Source organism: Astatotilapia calliptera, chromosome 2 (assembly GCF_964374335.1).
Source record: "Astatotilapia calliptera chromosome 2, fAstCal68.1, whole genome shotgun sequence".
In the NCBI taxonomy this organism is placed as follows: Eukaryota; Metazoa; Chordata; class Actinopteri; order Cichliformes; family Cichlidae; genus Astatotilapia; species Astatotilapia calliptera.
The window spans coordinates 7707553-7730551 of record NC_137423.1 but is presented as its reverse complement, the minus strand read 5'-3'; the positions used below and the strand labels follow the sequence as shown (position 1 = coordinate 7730551).

General features: G+C 39.6%; 1 protein-coding gene and 1 pseudogene across 3 annotated transcripts; both read right to left on the bottom strand.

Annotated features, from left to right (window-relative positions):
- Positions 1-367: 367 nt before the first annotated feature.
- On the bottom strand, positions 368-22311 carry adad1 (adenosine deaminase domain containing 1 (testis-specific)). Of its 2 annotated transcripts, none has more exons than XM_080304991.1 (14): positions 22270-22311; positions 21949-22120; positions 19750-19923; positions 19449-19589; positions 18731-18901; positions 18361-18438; positions 14716-14841; positions 13392-13515; positions 10320-10490; positions 7369-7444; positions 7119-7275; positions 5581-5815; positions 1049-1181; positions 368-818 (listed from the first exon to the last, which is right to left on the bottom strand). In XM_080304991.1, the coding sequence occupies exons 1-14, from the start codon at positions 22294-22296 to the stop codon at positions 705-707; spliced, it is 1899 nt and encodes a 632-aa protein (XP_080161117.1). In that variant the 5' UTR covers positions 22297-22311; the 3' UTR covers positions 368-704. The 2 variants fall into 2 exon arrangements, with proteins under 2 accessions (XP_080161117.1, XP_026039170.1); XM_026183385.2 differs by having other exon boundaries at positions 22030-22120.
- On the bottom strand, positions 1244-4222 carry LOC145420458 (U4/U6.U5 tri-snRNP-associated protein 1 pseudogene; annotated as a pseudogene). The gene has a single exon (XR_013901770.1). The product of XR_013901770.1 is annotated as a U4/U6.U5 tri-snRNP-associated protein 1 pseudogene (transcript).
- Positions 22312-22999: the final 688 nt, after the last annotated feature.

The following is a 22999-nucleotide window of genomic DNA, read 5'->3' as shown; positions in this document are numbered from 1 at the left end:
TAAGTGGGGGAACTTGCACAATCGGTGGCTGACTAAATACTTTTTTGCCCCACTGTATGTGTGTATGCATGTGTGAGAATGTGCATGTCTGTATGCATGTGAGTGCGTTTGTGTGAACTCCTGCCGACAAAAGGGTCCTAAAAGCAGGAAGCTTACTAAACAAGAAAAGAGAACCTTCACATAGGATGTCCCATAATAAAACACTACAGCCTCCCCCACCGTTCAACAGTCTGGGGAGGGGGTGAGAAACAAAGGAATGTCTTTGATCATGCTGCTTGAACTAAGACTTACAAATGTAAGTAACAATTTGACTCCAACAGAAAATTCACCATAAAAAATACAAGTGGCAAAAAAAATAGATATGAGCTTTGGCTGACATACTTTTATTTTTTTCTGTCCTAAGCTCTATGGCCATTTCCATCACAAAAGATACAGTATATGAACCAGTGAAAATGTTAATAAAGAAAGAATGTACTTAATATACAGTACATGTATTAACTGAAAGAAGCAAAACTAAAGACCAGTTGTGGTGCAATATTCTATGTTGGGTGCTTTCAAATTATTTTCTACAAATCTTTAAACGTATTTTGAAAAAACAAATTCTGAAACCAACATGCAGCAAGTGGTGCAAATGAAAAGTAGGCTGAACGTTTTGAACACAACTGATTATTGATCAACATTCTTCTTTAATGTTGTAACATTATTCACATGCTGAAGTTATCACTAACCAAGACCTTGTCTTGCCAGGAACCAAAGCCCTTCTGCAACAGGTACGCCCGCAGCACATTCTTGGCTTCCTGGTATGGCTTTGCCATCATCTTCAGTGACCCAAAAAATATATAGTATGAATAACAGCTTGGGGTTCTTTTTAAAACAACAACTCAGCAAGTCAGGAAACGGTCATTTAAAAAAGCAGAAAATACAATAAGCTTGTGTGGTGGTTATTTTAACGTGTTTAACAGCATTTGCTTTCTATTGGATCAGTGTACAGCAGTTTACATTGCTAAAATAAAGTTTCAGATTACACAGAAGAAGGTGCTGAGTTTACCTTGGCTTCTCTGTAGGTACTTGTGGCCAGCAGGTCCGTCCTCTGAGCCTCTTTGGCCACCAACCTGAAGCGGTGCATCATCGCTGCTTTGCACAGACGGCTTGCTAGGGCAGATCCACTCTTAAAGGGAGAGCTAAACACCAAATAAATAAATGAGTCTGAAACTCTAGTTATGATGTTCTAATACAGCCCGAGTTGAGTCAAAAAAGGATACTGCCTATAGTTCTCAATATATCTGGTAACATGTTAATTACATTTCCAAGTGGTCTAGTAAAAACCTTCCAATAATCTGATCTTTCAATTAGTCATTTCTCGTATATTATTTAGGGTATACACCACCAGTCAAAGGTTTGGACACACATTCTCATTTAATGGTTTTTCTTTATTTTCATGACTATTTACATTGTAGATTCTCACTGAAGGCATTAAAACTACATATGAACACATGGAATTATGTAAAACAAAAAAAGCATAAAATAACTCAAAACATCCATCCATCCATTTTCTTCTGCTTATCCGGGGCCGGGTCTCAGGGGCAGCAGGCCAAGCAGAGAAGCCCAGACCTCCCTCTCCCCAGCCACCTCCTCCAGCTTATCTGGGGGAACACCAAAGTGTTCCCAGGCCAGCCGAGAGATATAATCTCTCCGGCGTGTCCTGGGTCTGCCCTGGGGCCTCCTCCCGGTGGGACATGCCCAGAAAACCTCGCCCAGGGGGCATCCTTGTCAGATGCCCAAACCACCTCAACTGGCTCCTTTCAATGTGGCGGAGCAATGGCTTTACTCTGAGCCCCTCCCAAATGGCCGAATCACCCTCTCTCTCTTTTTTTTTTAACTTCTGAATTGTACTGATTTTATTGAACAATTAAAAACACAACATTGCAGCTTCAAAAAACTAGGACATTAAATCATAGACATTAATTAAAAGATGTGTATATGTGTGGTGTATTTTATCTATGCACATGAATGTTTCTACGTTAATTATACACAATTATAATACACTTCTCCCCTCATGCTTATTTAGTAATTGTGTTTGCATTCATACTGTTTCCAAGCACAATAGATGGTGTTTTCTGGGATTTTTGCCTCTCCTGCAGTAAAGCCACAGTTCCCAGAGGGGTATCGCTGCTGCTCATCTTCTTCAGCAACGCCTCTACCTCCAGCTTTTTCATCCTCCTCTCGGTCTTCATTTTTCCAGACCCCTTTCCGTTGAATAGATGGAGAGCTGCCTAAAAGCTTCTTTTGGAGTGATTTTCCGCCCAGACTCCTCCACGTACTCAATCTTAACGTCAGGCTTGCAGCCATCCTCCTTGAAGTCTTGCATGAAACCTCTGTATTCTTCTCTGCGGCTGTACTTGTCATCAAAGCCCATCTTGTCCTCAATGCACTAGTCACCATTGGGCAGGGCACCCTTTGGTGCTTTGACACGTGCTACTTTCTGCACTTGAGTGTCCAACAAACCCTTATTTTTGCACAGCAACAGTGCAGCAACGAGGCCAGAGTTGACGATGGGCTCCTCGTCCAAAATGGTGGCACAGGCTGTGGCAAAATCTGGTTGATTTTGCTCGTGATCCAGGTTAACTCCATCCAACATTCTCATCCATATCAAGAGTCTTAACCTCCAGCATCATCTTTTTCCTCCTCCTGTTCAAAGTCCATAATGTCTTCCTGGTCCTCTGTTGCCTGACAGTCCGCATGTTGGGATATCACCCAGGATTCTGCAAAACTCTGAGGTAGCATTAAAAAAAAAAAAAAAAAGTTGTTCCTCTTGTCAGGATGGTCTTCGTTGTAATTTTTAACAAGGTTCTTAACCTGCTCTGCCACTTTCTCCCCAGAGTCTTTCAGGAGCTGCATTTGCTTCAGCTTCCTCTGCTTCTGCAGTTCCTGCTCTGCCTCATCCTCCTCAATTACAGCATTCTCAGGAGGGGTAAATTCCTCATTGTCGCTTATGTCCATTTCTGTCATCCTGATGTCGCCAGACAGCAGGTGGATTTCATGCGTCACCACCTTCTCCTCCTTCTTTACTTCTTGGTCTTCATCATTCTCCTGTTTGAGGCCTCGGCCACGTGTCCTGGAGCCAAAGTCAGAGCTGCAGGTGTCATTGAGGTGAAAGTCATCTGCAATGGATTTCTTCTCCTTCTTCCAGGTCTTCTTCACTCTATGATTTGTATTTTTAAAGCCCACCATTTCCTGTGGTGTGTAGTACTCCGAGGTGATAGAAAGTGCAGGCATTTCCAAGGACTGGGTTCTCACCCTATCTCTAAGGGAGAGGCCAGCCATCCTTGGGAGGAAACCCATTTCCGCCGCTTGTAGTCGCGATGTCGTTCTTTCGGTCACTACCCACAGCTCATGACCATAGGTGAGGGTAGAGGCGTAGATCGACCGGTAAATTGAGAGCTTTGCTTTTACGCTCAGCTCTCTCTTCACCACAACAGACCGGTATAGCGCCGCATCAATGCAGCCACTGCACCAATCCATCTGTCGATCTCCCGCTCCCTTTTCCCATCACTCGTGAACAAGACCCCGAGGTACTTAAACTCCTCCATTTGGGGCAGTCTCGTCCCTGACCCGGAGTGGGCACTCCACCTTTTTCCGGCTGAGGACCGTGGCCTCAGATTTGGAGGTGGTGATTCTCATTCCCACTGCTTCACACTCAGCTGCGAAGCGTTCCAAGGCGAACTGGAGGCCATCACCTGATGAAGCCAACAGGACCACATCATCTGTGAAAAGCAGAGATGAGATCCTGAGACCACCAAAGTGAAAGCCTTCCGCCACTTGGCTACGCCTAGAAATTCTGTCCATAAAAATTATGAACAGAATCATTGACAAAGGGCAGCCCTGGCGGAGCCCATCACCCACCAGGAATGAGTCCAACTTATTGCCGGCTATGCAGAACAAGCTCTTGTAATGGTCGTATAAGGACTGAATGGCCCGTAGCAATGACACCCCATACTCCCGGAGCACCCCCCACAGGACCACCTGAGGGACACTGTCGAATGCCTTCTCCAAGTCCACAAAACACATGTAGACTCAAAACATGTTTTATATTTTAGATTCTTCAAAATAGCCATCCTTTGCTTTGATTACTGCTTTGCACACTCTTGGCATTCTCTTGATGAGCTTCATGAGGTAGTCAACTAAAATGGCTTTTCAATAGTCTTGAAGGAGTTCCCAGAGGTCACAAGAACTTGTTGGGCATTTTTGCCTTCACTCTGTGGTCCATCTGATGCCAAACCATCTCGATTGAGTTTAGGTCAGGTGACTATGGAGGCCAGGCCATCTGGTGCAGCACTCCATCACTCTCCTTCTTGGTCAAATAGCTCTTACACAGCCTGGCGGTGTGTTTGGAGTCATTTTCCTGTTGAAAAATAAATTATGGTACAACTAGTGTGACTTCAATTTTGAATAAATCCCCAACAGTGTCACTAGCAAAGCACCCCCACACATTGACACCTGTTCCAGCATGCTCCGCAGTGGGAACCATGCATTTGGAAACCATCCGTTCACCTTTTCTGCGTCGCACAAAGACACAGCGGTTGGACCCAAAGATCTCAAATTTGGGCTCATCAGACCAAAGCACAGATTTCACTGGTCCATGCGTTTCTTGGCCCAAACATATCTGTTATTACTTTTTCTTAGTAATGGTTTCTTAGCAGCATTTTTACTACAAAGACCTGATTCGTGCAGTCTCCTCTGAACAGTTGATGTAGAGATGTGTCTGCTACTGGCATTTATCTGGGCTCTCATCTGAGGTGCTGTGGTTTCTGAGGCTGGTGACGCGGATGAATTTATCCACAGCAGCAGAGGTGACTCTTGGTCTTCCTTTCCTGGGACAGTCCTCATGTTAGCTAGTTTCATCATAGCACTTGATGGTTTTTGCAGCTGCACTTGGGGACACATTCAAAGTTTTTGCAATTTTCCAGACTGACTAACCTTCAGTTCTTAAAGTAATGATGGATTGTATGGGCTCAAATTGTGGTCATAAATATGTTGTACCTGTAAATCAAATGCGTATTTAGCTGATTGGTTCTTGCCATAATATGAAATTATAACAGTTATCAAATAGGGCTGTTCACTTTGTACCAACCTGACTTCTGCCCAACACAACTGATGGTCCCAAACCCATTAAGACGGCAAGAAATTACACAAATTAATCCTGAAGCGAAAACTATTTCAGGTGACCACATCATGAAGCTCACTAACAGGCCAAGGGTTTGCAGCACTGTCAACAAAGCAAAGGGTGGCTACTTTCAGTAATCTAAAATATCACATATACTCAGAGTTATTCATGATTTCTTTCTTTGCTACACAATTCCATATATCTTGTTTTCTATATTTGATGTCTATATCTACAATCTAGAAAGTAGCATAAATAGAGAAAAACCATTAAATGAGAAGGTGTGTCCAAACTTTTCACTGGTAGCGTATTATTTTAAGATGCTTCATTTTAAAAGTATAACTAAAATAAAGCATATAAAAATAAGTATCAAACCCCAAAACCTCAATTCTCCCAACTTCCTATACAGTGATTCTTACTCCTCTATGGTCTTGCCCTCCAGACCATCCACAACCTCCAGGGAGCTGTCTCCCTCGCTCCAGTTGATACCGTAGGTCAGCTGGTTACCGCCTGCATGACTGGAAGCCGCAGATGGCACCAGGCTAATGTGAGGCCTCATCATGCAATAGAACATGGGCAGCTTGGAGGTGATGCCCTCTACACGCTGGCTGACAGACATCTCCATGCCACGAATTTCACTACAGTCAGAGTCACCTGCAAGGTTGATTTAAAGTTACAAGACACAGAATCATATGTAGTTTCCTTCAGTTAGTGGTATCATTTTTTTATGACTAATCTTGCTGCAATCTGCAATTGTGAAGGTGTTTGACTTTGTTTGCTGCAAATATAGAGTATAACTCATTTTGGAGTTTCCCCATCCCTTACAGACTGAATCAATGTGGTCAAAGTCATTATGATTATGAAAAAGGAGAGGAAGGAAGAAAATTATTACTTTACCTTTGTAAAAATAACTTGGAAACTTGAGGATACACTACTGTGACATAGTGATACATTGTCAAAAGGACAACTTGGGGAATTTGTCAACTGTTTTTCACCTGCCTAAAAGCAGGTGCATACATTGATCTTATGTAGGGTTACACAAAGTTACAGAAGGAATTGTATGAGTATGAAATGTAGAGCCATCAGTTTGTTTCTTTGCCACATACAGTGGAACCCCGACTTACGAATACCCGGTTTCACGAAAAATTCAAGCTACGAAGGCACTGAATGGCAATATTTCTGCCTGTGTTACGGCAAAATGCCAGAGTAACGAAATCCGCTGGCTCTGATTGGCTGAGCCTACAATGCCCACAATGCCTTCTGAATCGTGTGACAACCCCTTGGCTTCTGTACTTGAGCTTCGCTGTTCCACTTGAACGACGTATTGTTGTTCTAGTTAGCAATTAGCCTATCGTTCAGCATCGCCTCACTCAAAACGCGCAATGGGTGCTTCGACTTAGGAAAATTTTCGACTTACGAAAGACCCTCAGGAACGAATTAATTTCGTAAGTCGGGGTTCCACTGTACTTTTAAATGACAGCAGGTACTACACTAAGATCTGTCTTGGAAAAACAATTTGTCCTATCTTTTTATGATGTGAAGTACACCCTAATAGAGTCCTCCCAGCCCTGAAATGAAATGAATCTTTAAGATGCTTGCTCTATTCCATTTTAAATTGGGACTGTGTGAGAGACTAGTGCTTTGTAAAAACTTTGTGAAATGACAAAAGCACAAGAACTGTGTTCATATCACTATTAACGGCACAAATGAAGACGTCTAGCATTCACCCACACTGTCTAACCCAGTGCCAACGTGGAGTGATTCTACTGGTGTATTTGGACTTGGTGGTGATGCACTTTTGCATAATGATAAAAAATAAATAAATAAAAATAAGAAAAAAACAAAACAAAAAAAAACAGGGTCTCTCATTTGCTACCACCTCATATTTTGGAAAAGGTAACAAATACAGGGTGATTCCCAACTACCCTTAAGGAGCATGACTGATTTTATTACTTGCCTATGAGGATGCTGTGGACATAGATGGGCTCGATAAAGTGGCTAAGCAAGGCTCCCTGGTATCCAAGGACCTGCCACTGAGTGATCTTGTCTGTTGTGGACATGCTGACAACTTTGGAGTTAGATTGATCAAGGAGTGATGAGAAAACCGAGAACACCTTTAAAAGAAAGTACACCTTTATACTTATGCATCAACACAGGTACAGGTGAATCATTTAGGTGTTCAGCAGATAAAAGAAATTAAACAACACCTTGCCCTCCACAGACAGGTGTAGGCTGATCTCGTTGTTAACTTGCCATGCTGACATGGAGAGTGGGTTCAGGCGCCTGCAAATTAAGCAGAAAGGTGAGAAAAATATTTCTGACCTTGAATAATATCTTTAGAGATATTATTTAGAGATATATCTTTCAAGATGTTATTCAAACTTCTATAACCCGAACTGTTTAAACTGAAGTTCTAATTAATTTAACTCTTAACCAACATCACTCACAGATAGCTGACATCAGGTTCTTCATGGACCACGTTTCAGCCGCATTCCAAAAACCAATGCAAGCTGCACTCACACACTCTGGTATTATCTTGGGTGCCTTTTGTTATGCTAACCTATGCTTCCTAGTGTCCTCTCTTGTGACTTAATGACATCCGTTTATCTCACAAGTAACTAATATCCAGTCTTTAAGTCTGACGTCATTAGCCCTGTGTGGGCCCAAACTTCGCTGCAGGTCCCTAAGTCACACGATCACTGCGGCATCACAGAGTTAAAAACTGTCTAAATCCTTTCATCTGTAATAAAATGATCAGCGTTGCTGCTCTACCAGGTGTAACAATTACATTTAACATCCAGGCATCCATGAAAACCAAATTTATGAAATTTAACGGAGTTAGCAGGACGTTAGCTTGCTAGATTCCATCTAAATATAATATACCATGTTCTCACTGAGGGATTTCCGAATCAAATTAAGATGTACAGCTCTGCTATCATTTCCGACATAAATGAAGACAGGAAAGTAGACAGCAGTGACGTTTGTAGGGTTATATAATGATGTGCTACGTGATCGCTAGCGACACAGCTATGTTAGCATAATATAAACAGTGAAGCTGAAGGATGAATGCCAAATTTTTTCCACTCCATAAAAGTTAACGTGATGGTTGCTGAAGGTTCGGGACAAATGCAGTCACATGGCAGGATGCTGACCACACCGAACAGACCGAACTTCAGTCGGGAGAACAACTGAGATAATCCATCCATAATACAAGGTTAGTTATTAATATACTGCTGCATGGGCTGGTCTGTAGTTACATCGTAAGGTTTTAAAAAGTGAGCTTTAAAATGATTAGCGGTAATAAAAACAGAGAGGCCGACAGTGATCGGTGACTGTTTTTAGGGGCTTGTTGAGATCAAAAAGAACAAGATACAAAGCATGAAAACGTAAAAAACACAAAAGCCTTATTAAACGTGGAGTAGTTTGGGCACGGAAGCAGGATTCATCACGTCATCACTTAAAGACTGGATTGTTTAAAACTGATTTATCAGTATATGGTATGATATCAAGGTATGTCAGCTTCACATTTCTCTCTTTTATAATTTTGCCAGTGTAAACTAAGAAGCAAGAATTAGAGTGAGTGAGGAAAGTGAGCAGACATGTTACCATAATGAAAAGCACCCCCGAAATTTGCTTTGCTCATCTTTGTTTTGCGTTTTGGTGGGTGGAGAGGCATAAATATGTGGGAGGTTCAATCAAATGTGGTAACACGAAGTGAGTTTCAGGTATTTTAGTGGAAAATGTGTGTTAGACTTTGAGCTAAGCATACATGTCTCAGAGCTGTACTGCTTTTGCTGCATCAATCTGCTGCCAACTGCACTGTCAATAGCACAAATTGATAAAAAACTGGGATTTGATCATCATCCAACCTCATACAGATACATGTTAATGTGCTTTAACTAGAAACACTCAGTCAACTATTAAAGTTCATGCCTTTTTTTTTTTAGCATTTTCTGCTCAGCACTGTTGAAGAAATAGATCCAAGTCTTGTTTTCTGACAGTTTACCGGGATGGTGCATGTGCATAAAGATTCTGGTATTCGGGGAGTTTAACAACCCAGAACCACATACATTTATGAAAAAGCACAATAGGATAGTAGGGGAGTACAATCAGTGGGGATATGTTAACAGCGAGCGCACTACCCACTAACATTTGTCTCCATTCATCCACATTAAACAAAAACAAATAGTAATACATCAAGAAGCAATAAATGTGGGGTGACAAGAGCAAAAACTTGATTGATGTGACGTGATTGGGTTTTTTTTTTTTTTACCTCTTAAAATAATTTTCACCTGTGGACTGATCAAAATGTATTATTACTCTATAACCATTTAAGACAGAGGTGTCCAACTCTAGGCCTCAAGAGAGGGTGTCCTGGAGTTTTTAAAATGTGTCCTTGATCCAACACAGCTGATTTAAATGGCTAAATTACCTCCTCAACATGTCTTGAAGTTCTCCAGGGGCCTGGTAATGAAATAATCATTGATTCAGGTGTGTTGACCCAGCATAATATCTAAAATCCGCAGAACACCAGTCCCTAAGGCCTGGAGTTGGACACTTCTGATTTAAGATTTATGAAAATAAGTTCTTGCCTGTGAGTTTTCAGAAATGGTTCATGTGAACAGATTCTTATCTACATCATCAAAATAATGTTATATATAATAAACTTTATTTTTTTAGTCACGTTTCAAAACTAAACTCTGCCTCCTAAGTATAACAAATCTTTTAGTATGAGATTTCCATACAGCCATTAGACTTGGGCCGTATATGTTCCTCTTTCAGTTCATTAAATCACTGCTATTATCAGGACCAGGTCAAATATGACATAACTGCAGCCTCTGGCTGGAAAAGCACTGCACCTGACACAGTGTTAATTATGTATTGGTATTTTTCCTATATTAAACTGAGTATGAGTAAACTGCTAAACTGAGTGAGATGAGTAAGCCAATATTAAAAAGGTCATTATTATGCCAGAGCCTGTGTAAACCATTTCAGGTTCATGCTATGTGTTTCAGTCATTACTACAAAGATGGGTAAGAAGCAAAAAAAATCTGCTAAAATGTAGGTAACATATTTTTGTTCACCTGTTTTCAAAAGCGAGAGAGAAGAGGCGTTAAAGGAAATGAACTTCTGTGGGGTTAAGCTGATAAGCACTTACAGTTTGGAAGGGATCTGCGCAGCACCCTTTGGCAGTTGGTTGACATAGAGGTGAAGAGTTATACCACTCTTCAGGCTGAGGAAGCTGCTGCTGCTGCTTTGCTGGAAGATTGACTTCTGAGTGAGATTTGCATTTTTGCTGAAAAACATCAACAGGTGCCGGTACAGGAACCTGCCAACAAGGAGATATTACTTATTCTGTGCAAAGTGGCCATAGATCTATGTAGTAACATTTTTTAAAAGTGAAAATCTGCAATATCACTAAATCTTGAAGTTAAAGCTACTATACTGACCCATTTGAGCATAATGTGAGGTTTGCTGCAGTTAGCTTACTTTAAGGTCTCCAAAAGACAAAGAAATACACAAGCAACATGTTTGCCCGCAGACCTCAAAACATTGCTTTCAGAGATCTCTTAACATTTAAACAGGAAATAAAGCCAGCCATTGTCAGACACATTTGCACATAAGCTCTTTATACATGATAGTCATTAATCTCTATATATTCAGACATGATAACGATTTCAAATTAAAAGTCTGCTAGAATTTTAGTGGACAAAACATATTAACTGAAAACATTTGCAATCAGCCTATATCAAAGTAGGTCAGGACACACAAATGAAACCTTAAAAAAGGGAATGATTATATTTGATTGTATTAATGAACATGATTAACCCTTTAAGACCTACCATAGAACCAAGTCTGCCAGAGCTTATCGTTATATTTTACATGCTGCAGTCCCATTTCTGGGAGCATTTCAATTGCTATACATCAATACAACCATTATAGCCCACATTTTAATAATATGTATGCATTAAGTCCATAGCAACTACATAAATTACAAAAAAGTGCAATACACTACAAAAAAATCGAAAATTGTTTTGTTTTTTTGTGTCTTTTTACATATATTTCTAGTTAGAGAAATTTAAGATTTATCCCTCAAAACTGTAAGCACAAAATAGTTTCCAACAAGAGGAAATTTATTTTGAGTGTCTGAGTGTCTTCATAGTTTTATTTTTGAGATACACCGATTTTTTATATACTGCAGGAAAAATGAAAATAAATATTATAATGCAAATTTGCAAAAAAAAAAACAAAAAAAAAACCCCCAGCATGTGCACCAAAATAAACTATTTCCAGCAGTGCAATTTGAGTTCTAAGCATCACAGAAACTATTCAGAAAAGCATGAAGTCAAACATGACTTATAAAAACACCAGTATAGGCTTATAAGGCCCCGAAGGTAAAAAATAAAATTTTCTGCGAAAATGACGTCACTTCCGGTTTCGGGCAAGTAGTGGCGGCCATGTGATAGTTCGCCCTGACGTCTATTCCAACATAGGAAGTGTTATGAACAGCTGATCGGATCGGCAAAGCCTGTTTCTGGAGCTTGTTGCTGCAAGTGCTTTTTATGCAATTTTTGCAAAGCTGCATGTGGAAGGAAACCGTGACTTAGGACAAGCTGATGGCATAAGATGTAAGTACAACTCCTCCGGTTTCATATGCAAAAAAAATTATTGTGCTAGCTTACGTGGTTCCGGTTCTATAGTGCTTTAAAACTAGTTACGCAAAACAGAGCGTGCCCACTCTGACCAGCTTTAAAGGGTTAATGACCTTCCATGAATCGCTACTTTATCGTGGTGGAGCAAAGTCCCAGGGATCCCAGGGGCTATGTTATCTTACCTATCAGCGGGTCTCCCATGGCAAATCCTGGGTGAGGGATTAGACAAAGAGTGATTCAAAAAACCCCAGGAGGAGAAGACCCAGGGAAGAGTTCACTCAGGGTTACAGATCTGGGGAGGGTGCCAGAGGGTGAGCGACTGGTGGCTGGGCCTTAGACCATGGGGCCGGGTCGGGTGCAGCCTGAAAAAGGGACATGGGCCCCCCTCCTGTAGGCCCACCACTTGCAGGAGGCGCTGTAGGGGTGGATGTCCAAAACTAGCGACCAGGACATGGAAATTAGCGTTCTCCGAAGGGTGACTGGCCTCTCCCTTAGAGAGAGGAGTTCAGCCATCCAGGAGGGGCTCAGAGTAGAGCCGCTACTCCTCCACATCAAAAGGAGCCAGTTGAAGAAGTTAAATTGGCTCCAAGGAATGCTTGGTGTTACCCCAGACAAGAATGAGGAGGTGGGTGTGGAGGAGGTGGTCTGGGCTTCTCTGCTTAGGCTGCAGCCCGTGACCTGGCTTCAGCTAATTAGAAGAAGACTGATGTATGGATGGATGTATTAACGAACATCATCTACAATCTACACGCACATTGTAAGTTGGGGACCAAAAGTATACTCTGGATTTGCTGGTTGAACAGTATAAGCTAGTGTAAAGCACACTTTTGGGCTTTTTTTTTTTTTTAATAAAGTTAGTTTTTTATTAAACAGCAAAAAAGTGGTAAAGACAAGTGAAGTGAGCTAAGAGATTAGCTCTGGTATTATTGACTTGCATCTGTGTCTAAATAACCATCATTGATAAATAGGAAAATGGTAAATGGACTGGTTCTTATATAGCACTTTTCTACTCTGAGCCCTCAAAGTGCTTTATACATTACGACATTTTAAGAACACGAGAGTTAAGTGTACATGTATCCACTTAAACTGCTGTGTTGTACTGAGGTTAGAATGAATCATCTTTGGTTTAGTATGTTCCATTAGACAAACAATTACCGTTAGAGGTCTATTTATATCTACAAAAACCACAAGGTAAATGAAAAATATTTTTAACCAGAGTCTATAGCTGTAAAATATTAGATTTAGATAAACAGTGTGCAAAATATTTATTGGAGTAAAACAATCGATTACCACTGTTGAGAAAATGTTACAAATTATGATATTGATATTGTTGACATCACTCAGCCACGACATAATATCACAAGTAATTAGTGATTATATTATATTTTATTACATTGCAATGCATATAATATAACATTACAACATATAACTAATGGGTATTTTAAAAATCAGGTTTCAAATTTGCATGGGAAAAAAAATACTGCTTTCATTTTTCCATCATGGTATAAAGTGGAGAAAACCATTTGCTATAACGTGACATGACACATAAAAAAATATGGGTCATGGTTGCAACAAACCTCATAAGAGATCTTCTTGCTGTGACAACTGCGTGTGAATCATGCACAATCCTCCCGTTCGATGAGATACTCTCTTTTGTATTAAAATTACCAGTCCCAAGAGCAACCACTTCATATCCATTGGCTAGAGAAAGACAAAAGTGTGAGGAGAGGTAAATACAACATATTTACCTGATAGCCACTCAACATATCATTCTATAACATTTATATAACTCATGTCTGTTTCAGTTTCCTTAACAAAAGTATTGTTGTTCTATCTATAGCTACAGTTTTTTATCCATGAGAGAATTTTGTGCGACTCACCATTAAATAAGGAATTAAATTTTTAAAAAAGTACTCCAGGCCTGCCAAAAACAGCTCACTGAGCAGGTTTTTCCTTTCCTATTGATTGTTAAAGTTCAGCTGGATTTTGAGGTATGCTTTGGGTTACTGCTGTGTTATAAAAACAGTCATTGGCTGTCACACAGCACTAAGGCATAACATGACATGACCAGACCTATACCAATCAGCTGAAAATTCCAGTTTGGTGGGGAGAGTAAAGACAGCAGCATTAATTGAAGCAAACACTGCATTTTTTTTTCTTCACGCATACAGCTGTTATTTTCTGTGTATCTTATCTGCATATAGTACCTGTTTCCAAAGGACTCTGACAGAAGATGTCTCTTTGCTTACTTTACACACTGGAATTCTTTCAAAATATATTTTGGCTTTTACTCTGTCATCTTAAAGAAGAAATTCCAAGCTGGATGATTTTGATAACTTCCGTGCTCTTAAAGACCTCGGTCTGAGGAGCTTGAGATAATTAAGAATTTATCAGTACCTGATAAATGCTACCAGCTGACAGCTGTTCAAAAGTTAAATGAACAATATTTGTCTTCCCACTAAAGAAAAAAAAACAAACAAAACATTTCCGTACAATAAACTACATGCTTTATCTCCCATCCCTGTACAGATTCTTCAGTCAATACAGTTTTTGTCTAACCTGTCAAGTTCTTTTTTCTCTAGGACGATGTCAGGAAGTGTCTTTGGCTCTAACATTTGTACGCTATACAGTAAATCAAAGCTATTGTATTTCAATGAATTGTTTTTGTGCAAAATCCAGCACTTAAAACTACACTATACTAAAAGTAATGTTGTACAATAATCTTAGAAATTAGATAACAGCAGTTGCTTATAGGACTAATTTACACTGCAAGGAATTAAAAACAAAACAAAACTGTTGTCACTATATTCAAGATGAAGATTTAAATCAAGCATTCTAAAATCTTTTTTCCACTAACAGACTGGTTACCATCTATCGTTCTTACTTTGAGGTCTCACTTACAAGTCTGAAGAAGGAATGCTGCTGTGGTGACTGCACATCCGGAGAACTCTGGGTGACTATTCATCAGTTTCGTGAGCTGATCCCTGACAGCATGTGGAATCTGCAGATTGACAAATGGCTTCCTTTCTGTACAACAGGTGAGATAAAGAAAACGACAGGTTTTCAACTTATTCATTTGTCAGTTCATTGTCTTTCCACGTGTCAGTGCAAACAACAGCCATCTCAAGGCTCTTCACATTTTAACATATACAGTGGGGCAAAAAAGTATTTAGTCAGCCACCGATTGTGCAAGTTCCCCCACCTAAAATGATGACAGAGGTCAGTAATTTGCACCACAGGTACACTTCAACTGTGAGAGACAGAATGTGAAAAAAAAAAAATCCATGAATCCACATGGTAGGATTTGTAAAGAATTTATTCGTAAATCAGGGTGGAAAATAAGTATTTGGTCAATAACAAAAATACAACTCAATACTTTGTAACATAACCTTTGTTGGCAATAACAGAGGTCAAACGTTTACTATAGGTCTTTACCAGGTTTGCACACACAGTAGCTGGTATTTTGGCCCATTCCTCCATGCAGATCTTCTCGAGAGCAGTGATGTTTTGGGGCTGTCGCCGAGCAACACAGACTTTCAACTCCCGCCACAGATTTTCTATGGGGTTGAGGTCTGGAGACTGGCTAGGCCACTCCAGGACTTTCAAATGCTTCTTACGGAGCCACTCCTTTGTTGCCCGGGCGGTGTGTTTTGGATCATTGTCATGTTGGGAGACCCAGCCTCGTTTCATCTTCAAAGTTCTCACTGATGGAAGGAGGTTTTGGCTCAAAATCTCACGATACATGGCCCCATTCATTCTGTCCTTAACACGGATCAGTCGTCCTGTCCCCTTGGCAGAAAAACAGCCCCATAGCATGATGTTTCCACCCCCATGCTTCACAGTAGGTATGGTGTTCTTGGGATGCAACTCAGTATTCTTCTTCCTCCAAACACGACGAGTTGAGTTTATACCAAAAAGTTCTACTTTGGTTTCATCTGACCACATGACATTCTCCCAATCCTCTGCTGTATCATCCATGTGCTCTCTGGCAAACTTCAGACGGGCCTGGACATGCACTGGCTTCAGCAGCGGAACACGTCTGGCACTGCGGGATTTGATTCCCTGCCGTTGTAGTGTGTTACTGATGGTGACCTTTGTTACTTTGGTCCCAGCTCTCTGCAGGTCATTCACCAGGTCCCCCCGTGTGGTTCTGGGATCTTTGCTCACCATTCTCATGATCATTTTGACCCCACGGGATGAGATCTTGCGTGGAGCCCCAGATCGAGGGAGATTATCAGTGGTCTTGTATGTCTTCCATTTTCTGATGATTGCTCCCACGGTTGAATTTTTCACACCAAGCTGCTTGCCTATTGTAGATTCACTCTTCCCAGTCTGGTGCAGGGCTACAATACTTTTCCTGGTGTCCTTCGAAAGCTCTTTGGTCTTGGCCATGGCGGAGTTTGGAGTCTGAGGCTGTGGACAGGTGTCTTTTATACAGATGATGAGTTCAAAAAGGTGCCATTCATACAGGTAACGAGTGGGGGACAGAAAAGCTTCTTACAGAAGACGTTACAGGTCTGTGAGAGCCAGAGATTTTCCTTGTTTGAGGTGACCAAATACTTATTTTCCACCCTAATTTACGAATAAATTCTTTACAAATCCTACCATGTGAATTCATGGATTTTTTTTCACATTCTGTCTCTCACAGTTGAAGTGTACCTCTGGTGCAAATTACTGACCTCTGTCATCATTTTAAGTGGGGGAACTTGCACAATCGGTGGCTGACTAAATACTTTTTTGCCCCACTGTAAGCTCTAAAATGTTAGATACTGCCCGAGCAACCACTTGATAACAAAGGGAAGAAAGAATTCCCTTTTAACCGGAAGAGACCTCTAACAGGACACGGCTCAGTAAAGAGCATAAAGTGGCTAAAAATAATAAACAGGACAAAACACAAACTATGAGAGAAAGAAAAAAAGTGCATCACAGGAGGTCCACCAGCAGCCTGAACTTGTAGCAGCTTAATGAATACAAACACAGCATTTTCGAGCCATCATCATATCAGTGAGAGGTTCTCTAACTATAAGATGGACTAGCTTGGTAAGCTGCTTAAAACCCAGAGGGAATAAGTACTTGATGCCTCCTATGGAGATGTAGAGGAACTTTCACTAACATCTGTTTCAGCTCAGCTAAAACAAGGACAGACATAGGAAATCTTCAATAACGCCTGTACCAATTTGTTAGATTTTTACTTAAGTTCATTATTGTATCCAGATTTGTATTCATAAAAACTCTTTTAAAGATACCTTTTCCATTTTTATTTAAATGTACTCAAATTTGTGTGTACATTGTGACTTGTTGAGCTATTTTGCCTTTTCATTTAGTATTTTCTTTGTTGACCTATGATATTTTGTCATTGGTTGTATTTACTACTTTGACACACTAATTTCCCTACTTTGGTAGTTAATTAAAAAGTACAGCTTATCCAATCTCATCTTATGCAAGGCTAGCTCATGGTTGTGTGCCCCTGAGCTAGCCTGACTATTAGCCTCTTCTTTTTCCTATAGCTTTCTTAAGCTTCTTCTTCTATTTTCAATTTAAATGTACTCCTTTTGTATAATATTTAACTCACTCAGCTATTTGTCTTGTCATATTGCATTCTCTTTATTGACCTACGATATTTTATTTAAGCTATCTTGTCACATGTTGTGTTTACATTTATGGCTGTTGTCAAAGTAATTTCCCTACTTCGTTGATAAATAAGGTAGAGGTTATCTAATCAGATCTTGAGGGATTGTTCAGGGACAGACGTTCCAGTAGTGAGTAGTGTTATCAAAAGGGAAACATGAAGTAATTGTGAAAGTAGACAGTGTGTTTGTCCCCCAAATTGAAACCAAGGACTTGTTCAAAAGGACCTGCTCTCATTACAAAGTATTTAAATAACCAAGATATGACTAGATAAGTAAAATGAATCATATGACTAAATTTGTCTCTGACCTTCAAATTAAACATTGCTGTTGTATTTTAGCAGACAAAATCTATAAGGCAGGAATGATATCGCATAAATGACATGCATGCATCAGCAGTGTACACCCAATCCAGCTCGCCAGTCTATTGCAGGGCTCACACAGAGGCAGAAAACCATACACAAACACAATCACACCCTAAGGCCAATTAAGAATTGCCAGTTAAACTAAGACACACGTCTTTGGACAGTGGGAAGAATCAGGGCACCCAGAGAGAACACCCAAGCATGGGGAGAACATGTAAACTCTACATACAAAGGCCCCAGCTGGCCGGACGACTGCCCTGACTATATCTATACCTATCCTAAGTCATAATGTATATCCCTAACTCTATCCAACATAATCATCCTTAACACTTAGCCAGACCAATGTGATGGCAATGCCAAAGACAAAAAAAAGGTTATTGCACTTTTAAAAAATAAAATGTCAGTGGTCTCAAATCAAATTATGCAACAATAAAATATGGTCTGTGTGCTACGTATACAGATGTGTTCAAAATATTACTGTTAGTGTCATTTACTACAAAATATGCAAACAGAGAGGTAACAAGTCAGTCAAAGAATATAAAATCCAGAATTACCGAGCATGGCTCTATGAGCATGGCTATCAGAAATGGCGGGCTCCTCTTTTACTGGCAAAGGTGCAGGGACATCCAAGGCTAAAGCAGGCAAAGAAGTGAATGAAATGTAAAATGTTTAAATGTGCATTTTTAATGTTGCCAAATTAATTGTCAAAAATCGGTGGTAAGACTGGCTCGAAGAACATTTACAGCCTTACATTTACTTAATGTACAATAAAAATAAATAAATAAATGTAGCAAAAAGCTGTGTTAAATGGTGTATCCAATATTAACAACAACCGCAACAACCAACATCATAAATACTGTAAAAAAGTAACATGTGCATCTCAGAGTCTGCAGAACAAACACTTTATTTTCATCAAATACTAACATGATGCTTCAGGAAGTGCAGATTTCAGACTCTCCAGGGTGGGCTGGAGATCCTGAAAAGCAAGCTCCGCTGCATTCAGACGAGCCTCCTTCTTTGTTACTCCTATACCAGTCTTGTACTGTACTCCATCGATCACAGCGCAAAAGGCAAAATAAAGCCCTGTTGTACTGGCTAATAAAGAAAAAACAGGAAAAAGTCATGAATTTTACTACAATCATACCCCAACATCTGGCTGACATCTTCTCTGTCAGCCACTGTGCATAACAAGAAGTCACAATTTGTGAAGATCCTTCAGTTTGTATCCAGTCTGAAATGACATCAGCCTCTAATGACTTAGCCTCTGGCACAATACCTTAATTTCTTGAACAACAGTTTTTTTCTCTTTCTTTGTATAAAGGGGTAAATAACAAAAGGAAAAAAAATCTAGCATAGACCTGATCTTGTGATTGCATTATAAATAAAAAAATAAACTGCATTATTCTAATGTATTTCCAAGTTCACTTCTTACTTGAAAGACCTTAAAACATTGCTGCTTTTACCTCAAAGATAAAAACAGTAATATATAATGATAGAATACAGCTATGTATTCTATCATTATAAACAACGCCATGTGGCATTGTAAAGCTGTCTGAATAGATTATGTGAAGACGTCTTCATAGATGTTGTTAAAGATTTTAGATCTGTATTTGAATGGCACCAGCATGCTCGGAAGATTTACCTGGGGCTACTGTCTCCTTCATTTCCAGATGGAACTGCAAAGTCTGGGCAAGCTGATGGAGCAAAGATATAGCATTTGTCTCTCCATTCCTGTATCTGGCAATCAGTGTTTTAGGAGAGACTTTTGGTCTTCCATCATGACCTTAGTAGGGAAAACACGAAAAAGCAGATTCAAATTTTAAACCCATATAGATTCTATTTGGAGGCCTGCAACAGAAACCACAACTTAAAGGGGCTGAAACATTGATTATCTGGAGCACTGTGGGAGCTGTATCTGGAGTAGATTAACTTCTCAAACCTACCAGGTTTAAAAGTGCTTTTCACTTGCTGATCAAAACCTATATTCATGTTAGATGGTGATCGGGTTGGTCCTGATGTCGTTGGCAAATTCTTCTTGAGAATTTGTTCAATACAAGTTCCTCTGGAACCCCCAAATGATCCACCAGTTCGATGAATCCTGCCAAATTTCACCAGTTCTGAAAAGAGGAGAACAGCACTGTTTGACTTAAAGCCATGTCTTATCAACCACATTTATCTGAATAAATAAAGTTTAAAGGGTTCCCTTATAGCAGGGGTCTCAAACTCCAGTCCTCGAGGGCTGGTGTCCTGAAACTTTTCCATGTGTCCCTGTTGCAACACACCTGAATAGAATTAGTAGGTCACTAGCAAGACTCTATAGAACTTGACTGCATGCTGAGGTGGTAATTCAGCCACTTGATTCATGTTACAGCATCTCATGAGTGAATGAACATGGTGGAATAAAAATACTTTTAGAAGTACATTTTTCCAAACACTTACATTTACTTAAATTTACTTGAGTAGGGTTTGAGGTTGCCAGATAAGCATGAAGTAAAGTTCTATACCCTTGCTAATGACCTACTAATTTTATTCAGGTGTGTTGTGGTGTTCAGGACACGGGTCCTTGAGGACTGGAGTTTGAGACACCTGCTTTAAAGGTTTGAAATGCAGAAAGTTCCCAGTTTTTAGGCACTTTGCTACCAGCAGCCTGTTACAAAAGCTCACGGTTTGTTTCTTTTTGTTTTGGTTGAAACTATGGACAATTTCAAAGAGCTGACAACAGTTTGACAAACATACAATAGTTTTACACCTACAAGGTGATTTTCAAAGAGCTATTAACTGAAAACTTGGAATGGCAAACTTGACATCTTTTGGCATGAAATGTACTTTCTTCTAGGGAAGAAAAAAAAATGCCCAAAGTACACAAGTGGAGGCCAAAAGTGAACTACAGCAGATGTACAGTATCTGAAAGTCATGTCCCCCCCCCCCAAAAAAGAGAGGAAAAAGTCCAGCAAAAACCTGATACCGACTGGAACTGTCAGTAACACAAAACACATCTTATGAAGTGATGAATTCAAATGTAAAATTTTTGGTTCAAATTGTGATTGATCTGATAAAACGTGTTGGAGGCTCTGTCATGGTTTGAGACTGCATCTAAGTCAGTGATGTTGGTGATCTTTTCAAAATGATCAGAATTATGAATGCAGATCAGTTTTTTTAGATTTGGATACACAATCACCAAAGCATCTGATTCACAACGGCTATATTTTTCAGCAAGACAATGATCCCAAACACACTACAAGTACAGCAAAATGATACCTGGATAGGAAAAAAAAAACCCCCACAATAGAACACCCAGAGACATGGATTGGCCTCCCCAGAACCCACGCTTCAACATTACTAAAGCAGTGTGGGAGAGCACAAGAAAGGGCAGCGAACTGACATGACATGAATGACATTTAAGAAACCTGGAGATCTATTTCTTTAGACTACCGAAAATTTTATATATACATATATATATATATATATATATATATATATATATATATATATATATATATATATATATATATGAGAAAGCTTACCAAATACAGTTCAGACTGTCCTGATTTTCAGAATGGTGGTACAAACTATTTGTTGCCTTAAACACTCTAAAGAGATATGTTTGCACATATTTCACTTTAAAAAAAATATAGGGCTTTTTAACTTTATGTATTATGTGTTTTAATTTTTGCTCTTTTGTTTTATCTATTGTTCTTAACTTATTTACTGCACAGCACTTTGGTCCTGTGCTGGCTATTTTAAAGTGCTTTATAAATAAAGTTGGATTGGAAATTTCAATAAATCGCTCCATTCTTTCTCCTTGCAAAATATAACTCAAGTATTTATAGATAGGCCAAGCGTGGGCTAACTGCTAAAATGCAATTTTGCTAATTGCTAACATTATTTTTTTTTTCTTTAGAAAATAATTTTAGCGCTTTATCTTTAACAATAGATACAGAAAATTCTTTACGTTCAAAAAGAAAATAGCTTAACGGTTAAGGCCCTTAACTTGAGGGTCACTGTCGCTTTAACATTTGAGATTTAACTAGCTAGCTAGCGTGCTTTAGGTCAGAGTTCTGAACAAAGTCGCTAATCTTTACATCTTCGCTTTAAAACAAACCTAGCCAAGAAAACTCGCTAGGCCCGGTACATTTACCCACCTGATATACTGTGTACATTAAGCTTTGAGTTTTGAATTATATATGTAAATGTGACTACAAAAAGGGGCAAACACGTTTTACCTGTGCTGACAACTTTGGACGTAGTGGTCGCCGTCAACGTGTGAAGTTCTTGCTTGAACGTGGGCGTTGACGGTTGATCAGGTGACACACGCTGTTTGGAAAATGAATGATGACGTTAGCTGTAAGTTTAGGTGCTACGTTTTTGGGAGGTTTAATACACATTGTAACTTAAGATCGATGTTTGAGGTAAAAAAGTGGCACATTATTTATTTAATTTGGAAAATAATTTTACTTTTGTACCCTTTGTACTGGACAGCAAGTGTCCATATTTCAGGAAGCAGAGGGAAGGGGGTGAAGCAGTAAAACTGTGAAAGGTGGAGTCAAACCTGGAGCTGTCAGGAGATGAGGTGGACAAAGGTCAGACATTAGAAACAGGAACTTTCACCTCCCTTTCACCCATAGGGAAATAACTCACTTCCCTATGGGCCTCATCCAACCCATCACCTGACAACACTAAGTATGACTTAGTAAAATCCTGAAATCCTGTCTGTTTCACTGAGCCCTCTGACATATCATCAGTGGTCATGGTTAGTGCCATGGGTGATGTGACCTAACAACACAGGATCAGTTGGCTGTTAGTTGTAATCAGTGGTGCATCACAGACAGACTTAACTATGAGAAGTTATTTGCTAAAATGATGTTTCAGTGTTGTTTAGTGTTGTCCATTTAACTCTTTTATTATTCATGACATAAAAACTATATACATATATGTAAACCATTTAAATATATATATATATATATATATATATATATATATATATATATATATATATATATATATATATATATATACGTGTTAATCAAAAAGGGGCTTCTCCCTCACCTCCCACTGGCCTCCGACATGTTGACAGTTGTGGTATATTTGTATACAGCAGCAGTTTCCTTCTTCCCCCTTTCAGATGCACACTTGCTGATAACAGAGATCACACACCTACTCTCGCTGCCTGCAAACCTTCAAGTATCCTTATTG